Genomic DNA, 13391 nt, shown 5'->3' on the forward strand with positions numbered 1-13391 from the left:
ACGGTTAGACGGCAAATATGGTCGATTGAATGTTGACAGACTTTGCAAAAAAGTATTTATCCATTCTTATAAAGATTGCCTGAAAACTCTCTGGCCCTGTCTCTTGCTCTAATTTCGGTCGATAAGCGTTTCCTTTTCAATTCTTAGCATGTTTGGCTAAGGTTTTAATAATAGAGACGTAATGATTTGAATAGTGTATTTACATGTTGCCTCAGACCAATGCGCTCTACTTGAAAATCCGCGGGTTTTCGTCGGAATTCTGCGCCTGCGTATTCCTTTTGGGCCTGGTGGTCATTATGTGTAAATTAAATGTAGGTAAAAGATGCCTTGTAGACAGAAGAAACAACTTACTAGAATTGATGTCAGGTATGTCTTCATCTACTTCACCAACTAACATCAGACAGAAGAACGCCGCCAGTGGAAACATAGATATCAAAACAAAATGCTGGATGTTCAAGCACACATATAGTCAAATGTGAATGTATTCCTGTGACTTGCACGAGCCGAGCCCACTCAGGTGTCAAGACTTACCGTGAGCTGGTGGAAAAGCATGCACCTGAAGAAGAAAAAATATAATATTCACAGTAGCTCAAAAGCTAAGTGAAACATCTTCACAATGAACAAACTTGAATTCCTTTCGTATTCATCATCTCACCTTTAATATCACCACCACTGCTGTGAGAGCAGCGACTCTCCACTGAGCCAGCATGTTTTTTCTGACGCTGCCTGTGTTCACACTGTGTTCAGTCCCAAGTTAAGATTATGAAGAAGCTTTCTGGAAGGAACTTTGATCTGTTGATCTGTTTGATCAGCAACTTGCCCTTCACACATGGCCTTGTTTCTCAATGTGAGATGGAACTGATTTGTCCATAAACCTGTTTATCTGCACATGCCCCTTGTAAACAGTCTGACCTCTTAAGCTCTCTATGGTATCTGCTTGACAACTTTTTTTATATAATATACGACACCGACAGCAACAAAAATTGAAGTATTACGTCAAATGTATTCTTCCTAGGGCTGAGAAATATATAGAAAAATTTGATATCTCGATATTGTAAAAATGTTTACGATATTTGATATATATCTCGATATGGGAAGTAATATTCGACGTCTGTCGCTTTCCTTAGGAATGTATGCTTGAATTTTCAAAACAATTAATGTCTGTACTCTCTATAATGTCTTTGTATGATTTGTGCTTTGCTGTACCCCCTCGCATTCTTGTGTGTGTTTGTATACTCAATAATTGATAAAAAAAAAAAGTATGATTGCATTAGAAATATTTGATATTCATGATATTATAATGTTGTCAAAATTATTGCAATATGATATCTAATATTCAATATACCGCCCAGCCCTAATTCTATTTTTTTTTTACTGTATATTTTATTCTGTTATTGTCTGTCACAGTAGTCTAGGGTTTAGGGTTTTTGGATTATTAGGGTTCTTGGATTTTCAAAGTAATTTCTCTATTTGCAGTTGGGATTGCCTATTCAGAGTTGTAAAATTGGTTATCTAGTCTCAACAACTATGTTTACAAATGGAAGTATTATGCTCAATAACTATAATAATAATAATAATACTAACTAAATTAAACACTCAAGCTCCAAAAAATGCAAATTTTATTTTAAATTGGAAAATATTTAATCAGTCAAAAGCAGGGGCGTGGCCAGAAAAATATATTTGGGTAGGCCTAGAAAAATATGGATGGGCATCTTTTCTTTTTTTTTTACTTATTTACTCTGCGATGTGCACCCGGTGCATCATTTTTTGGAGATATTTTCATTTTTCTTAGGCCTTAGAACAAATTGTGTGGCTACGCCCCTGGTCAAAAGAGACCCAGGAAAATATCCCTCCCATCAGATCCAGCATGATGCTCCTGCGCGCTGGCCTCCTGTGTGCTGGCCTCACTCCACTGGTCTGACAGGAACCTCCGTCTTGATGAGGGATGTAATATCTGTAGACACATCAGCAATACTATTAATAGCTATAGAGGGTACAATTTCTGGGGAAATTGTAGGGTGTGCTTGCTTGCGTTGGTTACCAGCTGACCAAGGTACGATGTTGCGGCAACGTTGTCCACGGGACCAACTGGCAACATTCCCTTAATAACGTTGCTATGACATTGCCACAACGTTGCCAGAAGGTAACGTCGCGGGTTACCAACTGAGCACTTACTGGCAACGTTGCCGCAACGTCATGTGTTAGCTGGGTAGCCTACTCATATTGCATAATTCATTAAGAACACCCTTTAAAAAAAGCAAACCGCCTTTGAAACAAGCAAACCCCCTTTGGAACAAGCTACTGTAACAACGTTGTCACTCGCAGTATTTCAGATGGAATTGCGATTCAAACAGTACCGTGTGTTAACTGAAAATATGCCCCCCAAAACGTAAATCCGTTTGACATTAATTTAGGGGGACATGGCTAATTCAAAATAAGTTTGGTAGAGGCAAGCTAGGTGCTGTTGCTAGCCACACTTCACTGATTGTTAGAAAGCGCCGGAAATGATAACGTTTCTTTTGACATAATAAAGTTTAGCCATACCTGTGGCATTGAAGACAGTAGCCTACACACTGCCAGTGGGTGAGCCGAGTCTGTGACTCCGAGGCTAATGTCAAAACAAGACACGGTCTCACTCAAATTCCAAGTTTTGCACAAATCACAAAAATATGCTGACCCACTGGCTGTCTTAGCAATCGCCATATCTTTAAAACTCTCTTCTCTCTTTAAAACACTGCTCTCCATTTTGATGTAGAATTGACCCTTGAATTGACCCTACGAAAAAAAAAATATACGCATCAGACGCAGATCGACAACACTGTTGTCGACGAGTGTCAACACTCGTTGACAACACTGTTGTTGCTGCCACAATCGTCAATGGAGGTTGATGGGGGCTCTCATGTAGCAAACAAATCTACGTTTTTACAGCAACCTACATAAAAATCTCACCACCTGGCTGTCTTCACAATAGTCATATTGTCATAAAATTTCCCTCTTTCTGTTTTTTTGTGTAAAATTGAACTATAAAATTACAAAAAAGCTACTACAACACTTTCTAGCATGGCTGCCGCCTAAAAGACTAGGCGGTCTCACGGGCGACCGGCACTCGTTGAAATTACAGAGACTTTCACAACCGAAATCAAAAATCCGAGATTGCAGTTCCTCTCAAAATCGCTTTCTCAACAAAGTCCAAAGGTTCGAATTTTTTTTGGGTGGTTTTCACTCATAATCCAAGATCCAATTTGCGTGCTAGAACGTCTCTATCACATTGTATCCATGCGTGGTTGCTCACGTGTGTTGACGTGGTGACGTAGCTAGCACAGAGTACCCTTCGTCGACTAAAGGCACTTTTCGCCACAAAAACGTTGTAACCTCCTAAACTGTGCAACGGAACGTAAATCCCAATACAAGCAACTCAATTGCTACCAAGACAAACATTTGACACTGACGTTGTGTATGTAGTCCAAATATTGAGTAAGGCTTAGGGGGGCAAAAATAAATAATAATAAATGAATATATATGAGAGAGAACAATGGTTTGTGCTCGCCGAAGGCAGGCACACCTTAATTACTTACTCTATAAAATTTGGATGTTTACACACTGTAGATTATGTATCAATAACCTATAATCAGTTGGGGTCGTACCTTGCACTGTACCTGGTCAATACAGACTACTCCACCAGAAGTGACATTCAGGTTTTGCTCACCCTCAAAGTCAACTAAGATGATGAGGTCGTCGTTTTTGAGGTAGCTGCGTCGTTGCAGGTCGAAGTGCTTGATGAAGTTACGCCAGCCCCAGGATTCTCCACGGTAGCAGTCACAGCTGGGGTCAAACGTGCCCACCTTGGTGGGGTTGTCCCAGAAAAGGGTTCCCTCTGGGGCTGGGGGCACACACGATGACACACACACACACACGATGACACCATTAAAGGGTTAGTTCACTGATTATAAAAACAAAAGAGGATCCTTCACGGCCCACATACTGGTCCTCATGTCTGTGGTCAGGCTACGTGCTGACGACATCCTGAGCAGGACGTCGGGGTCCTGGTCCATGACCACCAGCGTGGCCTGCCTATTGACGGCCGGCCACTGCAGCACACCGTCGTTCTCTCCGCTGGCCAGGTGGAAGTACAGGCCGGCGTAGCGGCCCGTGTAGTCGCTGTAGCCGGAGTCGGGCTTCAAGCGCAGGCCATACCCGTAGCCCTCGGGGCTGTAGAAGCGAGGGCTGTCCATCGCCATGCTGCTGTTAGCCTCCACCAGGATCCTGGAGAAGTTGTGGATCGTCCATACGGCGTTGGGGCAGTGCGTCTCTGACAGGGTGACGTCGTCGAGGGAGATCCCCCCGTGGAAGAGGTGGGGTCCCCTCGCACGCCCTGGAATGCGTAGCGGAACTTGTCTCCCACCTCCATGGGAACGTGGGCGATCTTCCAGGTGTGGTCAGAATCCCCTGAGAGGCACAGCAAGAAACACACTGACTAAAACCAAAACAAGTGTCTGCTTACACCAGGCCCACACACACATTCACCAGATGCACACTCACTAGCTCCACACACACACATCCACCAGGCCCACACACACTCTCAATACCGTTGAAGGTGTGTATCTTCTTCATCTTGCGGACGGTCCCCGTGCCATCGTCCATCTTGACCCAGACCACAAGCCTGTCCTGTGGGCTGCCCGTCATCCTGTAGAAGAGCTGCAGACACTGGTGCTGCCTGCGGGGGAACAGGATCCTGGACTCCAGCAGAGCTGACTCCTGAGCGCCGCCCCTCTGGCTGCTGAAGTGCATGAAATAGCCAGTATCTAAAATGTAGCACACAGAGACAGGCTGCTCAGCTAACATGGATGATATTGAAGACGTGTGAACAAACCTTAACCCTAAATATTATTTCATAATTGATCATGTTAGCAGTAAGAGCAGCAGCCAGGTCTGAAGGTGACCTCTGACCTCTGCAGCGTCCCAGCAGGGTGTGGTCCTCTGAGCCCGCAGCACCCAGCAGGTGTTCCCAGTCAGCCTCATCCGTCTGACTCTGGATCATCCCACAGATATTGATGTTTTCAAACGCACACTGGTCCAGCATTGTGAGAGGGCCAGCTAGATGGGTGGAGGGGAGAGAGAGGGGGGGAGATAGAGAGAGGGTAAGAGGGGGAGGTAGAGAGAGGGCGAGAGAAGGAAAAATATATTTATACTTTATTTATGTAGGGGAAATTGCAGCGTTACAGCAGCATATCACAAACATTTCTACACAAATTACATGTAAAAGACAAGCTTAGTTTAAAAACATGACCAGATACTGTTAATCATACTGTATTAGTTCTGTAATCATACCACGTTGCAGTATTGGAATACTGTACTGTAAGTACATTATCACACAAATCATACATAATGTAATTTTATGCTGGTCCCTAACCCTAAATCGCTAACTTGTACGGTATACAGTCTCTCAAAAATATATAGTGTCTCTCTGTTCTCACAGCAGTTGTACATCCTGTTGAGTCTGAGGGTGTCCAGTGTGCTGAAATCCAGGTACTGTCCAATGATGTTGTTGAAGGCGGGGATGTTGGTGGTGATGGTGGGGACGCTGTCATTCTTGTTGAAGGAGTACGGACGGTAGTGCATCACCGACTCATAATCATACGGGGTGTTCTGGTCGGTGATGAAGTTGTCGTTGTATTTATTGAAATTATGTTCCAGCCCTGTCAAAACACAGTAAAACATAAACATTTGTAGGTCCAAAACATCTAATCTCATTTGATTAAAATAGTTTATCTGTTGAATTTGATCAATAGTTAACCTATGGCAAACAGTTTACATGCTCATCCAATCACATATCAAAACCAGTCCCAGGTGAGTGCTGAAGGCTATTAGCCCGCGGTCTGACCCGGAGTGACCTGGTCTAGCCAGATCTTGACGTAGTCGTCCCGGTCGGAGCGAGACTGCTCGTGGTAGAAGCCCAGCGCGTGGAGGAGCTCGTGCTCGATCACCGCCTTGTGGTCACAGCCCGTACCCAGAGACAGGACCTGGCCAGCCTGCTGGTCGCCCACGCTGGAGAAACACCTGCAGAGAGAGACATGATCGTCACAATGTATTTCTTTATTAAAAAAACAGCATGCAGGAGGGGGTTTGAACCTGTGAACTCTTGGTATGCAGTCAGATGCTCTGCCCCTGAGTTACACCCATCCCCATTTAGATGGATTGTAACATCCATCGACTTAATATTAAGTTATGAGAAGGGTCAAGGCTGTAATGCAGGGCTTTCTTGCTGTAATACAGTGCTGTCAAGTGGTTTGCTCCTGCTTGCAATTTAATAAAAAAAAACATATTTAAAAAGTTTTGTGTCTTACCCTCCCCGCTTCTCAAACTTGATGTAGGTCTTCTCTCCAGCGTAGGGCTTGAAGTCTACGCAGGACTTCAGGCGATACATCTCAAAAGCCTGGTGGACACAGCCTTTAGCATTCAGATCTGGGGAGGGAGAGGACATGTTTCAAACCCTGCTACTATGGTGTTAGAGCCAACACAGGGGTTTTTTATGGCAACACACTCACCCAAGTCATCAGACAAAATGTAGGGAATGGGAAATTTCCATCTGTACTTTGTGTCAATCAGAGCATTGCGTCCTTTCTGTTAAGGATGAACGGCATTAAAAAAGTTTTAGAAGTTGACAGGTATAAATTCTGATTGAGAAGCTCTGATTACAAACGTAACATTCACTCAATGTTATAAAACTCACTGGAACGAGGATGTCCCCTTCAATCAGGTTAGGGTTAGAGTCCCCCTCTGCATCTGTAAGCAGGGAAAAAGCTTTTAGTTTGCAGGAAACATACTACCCAAAGTACAAACGTGACATTGAATATTGCAAGTATAAGTTTTAAATGCACAAAAGCGTATTTGATTGCTTCAACTCACCCAAATTAAGCAGTGGATTTTCATCCTCACCATTTTCATAAACGTCTACATTGAAATAGAATAACATCATTTCTCAAATGAAAGACATTGCAGACACTAGTGTTTAAAAAGTAGTAAGATATAGTATACTGATGTTATATATATATATATATATATATATATATATATATATATATATATATATATATATATATATGTTTAACCTACCATGCACCAGAGACTGTGGTGAGAGAGGTATCTGCACACAAACATACTTTCAGGATTTAGGACATCTCAACTATACACACATAGCACAGTCATTATTAAAGAAATACCATATGAAACAGCACACACATATACAATAACCCTCCTGATCATAAGACATGTATCCACCATACTTACATAGTACGAGGTGACCAGAGAGGTCAGTACCAACACGATCACCTGTTTCTGCAGCATGGACATTGTCAGAATGGTTCAGAACAGTTTTCCATCTCAGTTAAAACTTACCATATGGAAACTACCAACCTTTAGTCTCAGTAATAAAATGTATGTCTGCTTTGTGGTAAACAGTAACTGAACAGAGCCTTGACAGGTACGCTCTTGGCAAGAGTTCTTATGACTGGGCAGAGTGAGCATGCTGTTTGTGTATTATCTTTAGTATCTGTATGTGTCCTTGTCATGGATGTAGGGATGCAGCAATTAACCTATTTTATTATCAAAGCAATTTAACCCTTGTGTTCTCTTCGGGTCATTCTGACCCATCAGTCATTGTGACCCACCGTCGTTTGCAACAACTTTACCGCATACAAAAACAAAATGAAGCATTTTCTTTTAACCGTTGGGCTGTCTCAGACCCCCCACATTTCGAACTTTAAAAGAAAATTGTTTTTATTTGCTTTTGTATGGGGTAAAATTGGGTAAACACAACAATGGTTCGTTATGAACCTTTGGTCATGTGAACCGAAGGCAGCACAAGGGTTAAAATGTCTCGGTTTTGTAACTGTAAAGGCTCAGCTACACCAGAAGTTTCTGTTCTCTCTCAAAAAAGGAAAAATCATGACATTTTCTCCTGTTGCTATCTTGAGCTGATAGTAACTACTTTCATAAGATATTGGATAAGGTACATTAATTGTTGTTTGTTAGTTATTTTGCAAATACAGGCTTTGAAGATCACATGACATGCTGTTTTTGGATGCTTTTATATAGGCCTTAGTGGTCCAGTAATACTGTACTGAATTTTCTTTCCCGAAATTCAACCTTGGTGCAGACTGCCACTACAAGCAGTCCCACAGTGAGCTTTCCTCAGGATGTGCCATTTCTGTGTCTATAGCTTTAATGCTATGATGAAGAAAGAGGCAGGGTAACTGCCATGCTTTGGTCTTTTGAAGCCATGATGTCTCTCGAGGGAAAAACAATATCACGCTTGCACGGTCGAAGCTTATTTTCTCATTGGTGGGCCAAATGCTCTGTGCCAGCAAAGCAGAGAAAGGGGAGGTAACCTTTCTCCTTATGACAACATAAGGAGAAGAATTTCAAAACCGAACGTTTCAGCTTTCATTTTCTCAAAGGCAGAGAAGATTACCCAGGGCTTGGTTTACACCTATGGAAATTTCTAGCCACTGCAGGACCAAAGACAGGCTCGAACCAACAACCTTCTGATTAATAGTCTGACTCCCTTACCGCTCAGCCATCTGATCCCCGTCAGATTAATAACCAGAACAGGCTGTTAACCCGAAGCTATTGCTCTCTTCACCCCAATTATTTTTCATTGACCAATAACAGGTCGCCCTCATGGAGATCTCTCCTGTTTCCATATTGTTGTTAAAAACTGAGAAAGATCTGTTACATTATCCATAGGGAACATGTGACAGACCAATGATTTATCTGGTAACATCAACAACAAGCAAACACGCTGACTATCAGATAATTAATTACATTATAATGTAGCTAAGAGATTTAACTAGCCAGCCTAGCTAATTTTACTGCTCAAATCTGTTAGCTAGCTAGCTACCTAGTGATAGCTAGCTACTTTTACTGTGTGAATTAGATAAACCTTACCTTCATAATTGTTGATATAGCTCAAAACGTTCAATTTTAACCTATTTTCCCTCTTGCTTGATGGCAGCAACATAGAATGCCAAGTTGTTGGCATTTGGCGGTGCTGTTCTGTGTATGTGTTTCTGACCCCTGCTGCAAACTAATTTCCTTTTTAAGGATAAATAAAGTTTAAGTTGAAAGTAGAATCCTATGTACATCGGTGATTGTCATTTTGGGAAGACATTTTGGATGGGAACTTACGTAACTGCCAGCTACCGGAAGTTGTTGACCAGGCTTATGCAATATGCGGAAGTGATGCATACATATAGTGAATTAGTATTCTCTTGTTCGGATGGTCGTTATATATATATATATAATATATATTTTAGTTTATTGTTATAAATATTATTATTGTGTAGGGTGAATTCAGGTATTCTGTGATATTTTTTGCATGCGGTGTATATTTCGAAGTGGCTTATAAAACGTTTTTATAAAAAAACAACAGCAGGGCTCTCAAGTATTGAGCGTGACAGTCACTCATTTCGGTCTTTTGTCACACCCTCCCGCCATGCATTGTATTTCTCACGCAGAAAAAAAAGCTTTTTAATATTTAATATGCATCAGCACTTTAGCATGGTCCTAACCAGACCCTTGTACATTTCATTTGTACAGAGGGTCTGGGATCGCCCCATTGACAAGCATTAACTTCCTTGAAGGCAGGTCCTCTGTTGAAGTTTAAAACTATTGGATCTGCCCAGAGCCACTCTGATCTGCCATAACCAATCGCAAGCGTTCGTCTTAACTAACTCCTTCACCACTACTGTAACGGAGATAGCTGCCGTAGCTGGAAAATGAAACCCGAACCCCGTGGGGAGGAGGGCTACAACATCATGGCCACCTACAAAACTCAGCAAGGACTGTTCTTGCTCCGGCTTTAACTTATGGATATTCGGCAGCATTGCCACAACCGCAGAATAACTTCGCTCGCATCTTTCTCCGCCGCCATTACTGAACTACTCAAACTAGTGCAAGACATTAACATCATCGTTCTCAGCCACCGCCTCTTTTCGCTGATTGGACCTACAAAAAAATCGTTTCTGAAAACCGACTTCAAATTCAAACTCCCAGACGTAGTACAGAAGCAAAATCCAAATTGAGCGGAAGTATGTAGGAAAGCAGAGGCAGGCTACTCTCACTTATGGAACCGGCACCAATCAAGCGCGTCTCCCCTGGAGTTCTTAGTCAAGCCTGCCACTTATCAGACAATCAAAAAAAAGAAAGGGTTTACATAATAGCCAATCGGAAAATAGCACCGTTTTTTTTTAATTTAATGCAACAACCAATCGAAAAAAAAGCATATCCTGTAATGTTTCGGGATTCTGCTACAACGTCTTCCGAAAGTTTTGTTCACCTACAAAGCAAACCACTGGAGCTTGAGCATTACTTTGAGCACAGTCATGATTTCCTGTTTTAATGTTACAACAAGTAAACTTGTTTGACACAAACAATGACAACTTGACTGCTGTTAGAAAATGTTTCCCAGATAATTAGCATCAGTTTTTCATGAGTGTCTTAACCAACAGTTTTACAGCCTGTTCACTGACAACACCTGCTCAGAACAAGAGTTCTTAGATGTAGCCAGTGTGTATCGGTGAAACTCACTCCTCAAGTATGTAACAGGCCACCCACGTAGACGGATTGCTAGCTTTTCGTTGGTGTAGTAACTACGCTGTAGTTGGTAGTGGTGGCGCTTGGGATATCAGGGGTGGCTGGTTTGAACACAGTGCGGGACTAACATAGGCCCGATACCTCTGACGGAGCTTGCAATACTTCATCTGTTATATATAATAGACCTAGTCATATTATTTTAGTTATCACACGATGACTGACATATTGTCACATTATAAACATCTCTTTCCAAATAGGCGTAATAATTGTATTAGCACTAAATACATTTAAGTGTTCTTCATAGTCAATATTATAGGTCACTTTAAAAATACTGTCATATTTTATAATTATATCCTGGCCATGGATGCATTAATAATTGCTGCCTTTCAAAGATGTCAGGTAAAAAGGAATTAATTAATGAATTAATAAATGTTGACCCCCTGGGGGGGGGATGGGGGAGAGAGAGAGAGAGAGAATGTCACTCTTGCCTGTCTTCAAAACTTGAGAGCCCTGCATATGTGATCGTTCGAATTTGGGTCTCACAGCGTAACATTGCACATATGCGTAGTCGGTGAAGCCACCTGTTTCGGAAAAATAACTTGTGCTTTGGGGACCGTCGGAAATATTTAGAACTCACGCGTCTAAAGGTAAATACTAGTAAATTCCCGGGCAATAGAAAACATATATTACGCACGTACTTAGCGTCACTGTGTCCAATCCCGACCGCTGTAAACTACCCAGTTTCCGGTCTTTTTGCCACCATTTTCTTTTGCTTTGCTTTTGCTTTCTATCGCTAGCAAAGTGTAAGTAGTATTATTACAGGCATACCAAACAATCTACGTGTCAAATTTCATGAACATATGGACGTTTACATGTCTAAATAATATAGGAAAGTTACATTGATGAGAGAAAGCCGAAAGACCACTCGGGCTGATCACGACGATCTTTACTCTGAAAGAATGTTTCTGTATTGTCATCGTTCTGCTACCTATGTTTTAGCATATGAGTGTATTTTTTTGAATGCTAGCTTAACGTTACTTTGTATATCCATGAAAATACACCATCATGTGTGAGGTGATTTGTAGTCGAGGGGAGGAAGAGAGGGGGCAAGGGACTGACATGAGAAGAGTTCAACAAAATATCCAGCAGGTGGTGGTGTACAGTCAAATTGAGATTTTATCGCATAGTGAGATGTTGAAGCGTGATATGTTTTTGTGGAGGACATAACTACGTCCATTGATATATTGACAGCATTGATGGTCAGTTTGGTGACCCTGGATCAAGTTAATATCCCCGGAAAAACAGCAGCGGCGAGTATTTACTACAAGGATAAGTGCGGTTGGGTTTGGACAAGAGTAGCGCACGGCTCATTTACCGGCGCCAGCGTCTTTTTACCGGCTCTAGTAAAGGCTAAGCTAACTCTAATTTTTTTTCTTCAATATTTAGCTCGAAAGGTAAGAAGTAAAGTTTGACGTGAACTCAGTAAATCAGCTGAAAACGTGATACAATTATTTTTATCAATATTTGAAGTGTCATTTTATCAGAATGTTAGGTAAAAACCGGTCGGGATTGGACACAGTGACGTTACTTTTAAGTGTGTTACACAACGGCATGCTGTACTGCCTATACGCATGCATTGCTTGGTATCATTTTTCCCTATCAAGTGCGGCATATATTCCAGTGTGGTTTACGCTCAGATTTACAAACATAAAGCTCCCATTCTGGTGGGGTGCGGTTTATAGAAAATATGGATTATTTTCCGGAAAAAACGGTAGTACCCTGACCCTTTCTGTGACACCACGTACACCAATCACATATTGTGATTTCAGTCCATGCTAAACCTACGGTAAAAGTGTTGTGGGCTAGACATTGTCATAGCAGGGAAGAAAATGCTCTGGAGTTTAGGGGCCCTATCTTGCACCCAGCGCAATTGACTTTGTCAACAGCGCAAGTATACTAATCATAATTTGCACTCGACGCAAAGCGAACTTTTCCCTCCACAAACGCACATCGGTAAATTAGGGAATGACCTTGTGCACCAGGGGGCGGTTCAGTGAATAAAGGAGGCATGTTCCGGCGCAAACGTTCCCTGGTGCTATTTTGCTGTTTCAGAAAAACAATTCCGCCACACACCAGGAAAAACGTAGTCTAAAGTCAATGGCTGGTTATTCAGATGCTATTTTAGGGCGCAAGCTTGGTCTGTACCACACTACTGGCGAGGCCAGGGTCTTCTTGCTGCGAAGCATTGTTTTGTGATCTGTTGTGTTACATTTCTTTCATGTCAATGGTTAAAAATATTTTTATGAGAAGTCTCTTTATATGTGATCTTGACTTGAATTGTGGCAATTTCCTCTCATGCCTGTTTAACCAAAGCTAATTTGGGTGGGTTTCTATGGAGGACCAAACCTGCCATATTTACAAATGAATGAATGAATAAATAAATGTCCACATCCATGCATTTAGACAGAAATAAACGAATATATATATATATTAATTAATGCACAATTGTCAATCAATAGTTACATATATTTTACATTTATGTATTTATTTATTTTGTATTCATTTATGTATTTATTTATTCATTCATTCATTTATATATTCATTTATTTATTCATTTATTTATTCATTTATTTATTCATTCATTCATTCATTCATTCATTCATTGTTCCCAATATGATAATGAGAGGAGGCCAGTAGGCGTGGAAACTGATGTTCAGACATTGCAATCAATCCAGAGCCATAGATTCAATCTAGCTAACGCCTGGGACACACTGGCTGCGAAGCGCCCTGGAGCGCCA

The 13391-nt window shown here is 41.6% G+C and overlaps 1 protein-coding gene across 1 annotated transcript; it reads right to left on the reverse strand.

Moving 5' to 3' along the window:
- Window positions 1-1663: 1663 nt before the first annotated feature.
- On the reverse strand, window positions 1664-7633 carry mep1a.1 (meprin A, alpha (PABA peptide hydrolase), tandem duplicate 1). Its single transcript, XM_084700088.1, is given in 14 exon segments — window positions 1664-1954; window positions 3707-3880; window positions 3983-4336; window positions 4339-4446; window positions 4587-4802; window positions 4948-5094; window positions 5475-5696; window positions 5882-6057; window positions 6345-6462; window positions 6546-6621; window positions 6731-6777; window positions 6907-6951; window positions 7114-7144; window positions 7288-7633. Coding segments are annotated over 14 exon segments (1827 nt in total). The 5' UTR covers window positions 7351-7633; the 3' UTR covers window positions 1664-1904.
- Between the last annotated feature and the right edge of the window lie 5758 nt (window positions 7634-13391).

Source organism: Hypomesus nipponensis, chromosome 6, assembly GCF_054491055.1.
Source record: "Hypomesus nipponensis isolate SF chromosome 6, ASM5449105v1, whole genome shotgun sequence".
Lineage (NCBI taxonomy): Eukaryota > Metazoa > Chordata > Actinopteri > Osmeriformes > Osmeridae > Hypomesus > Hypomesus nipponensis.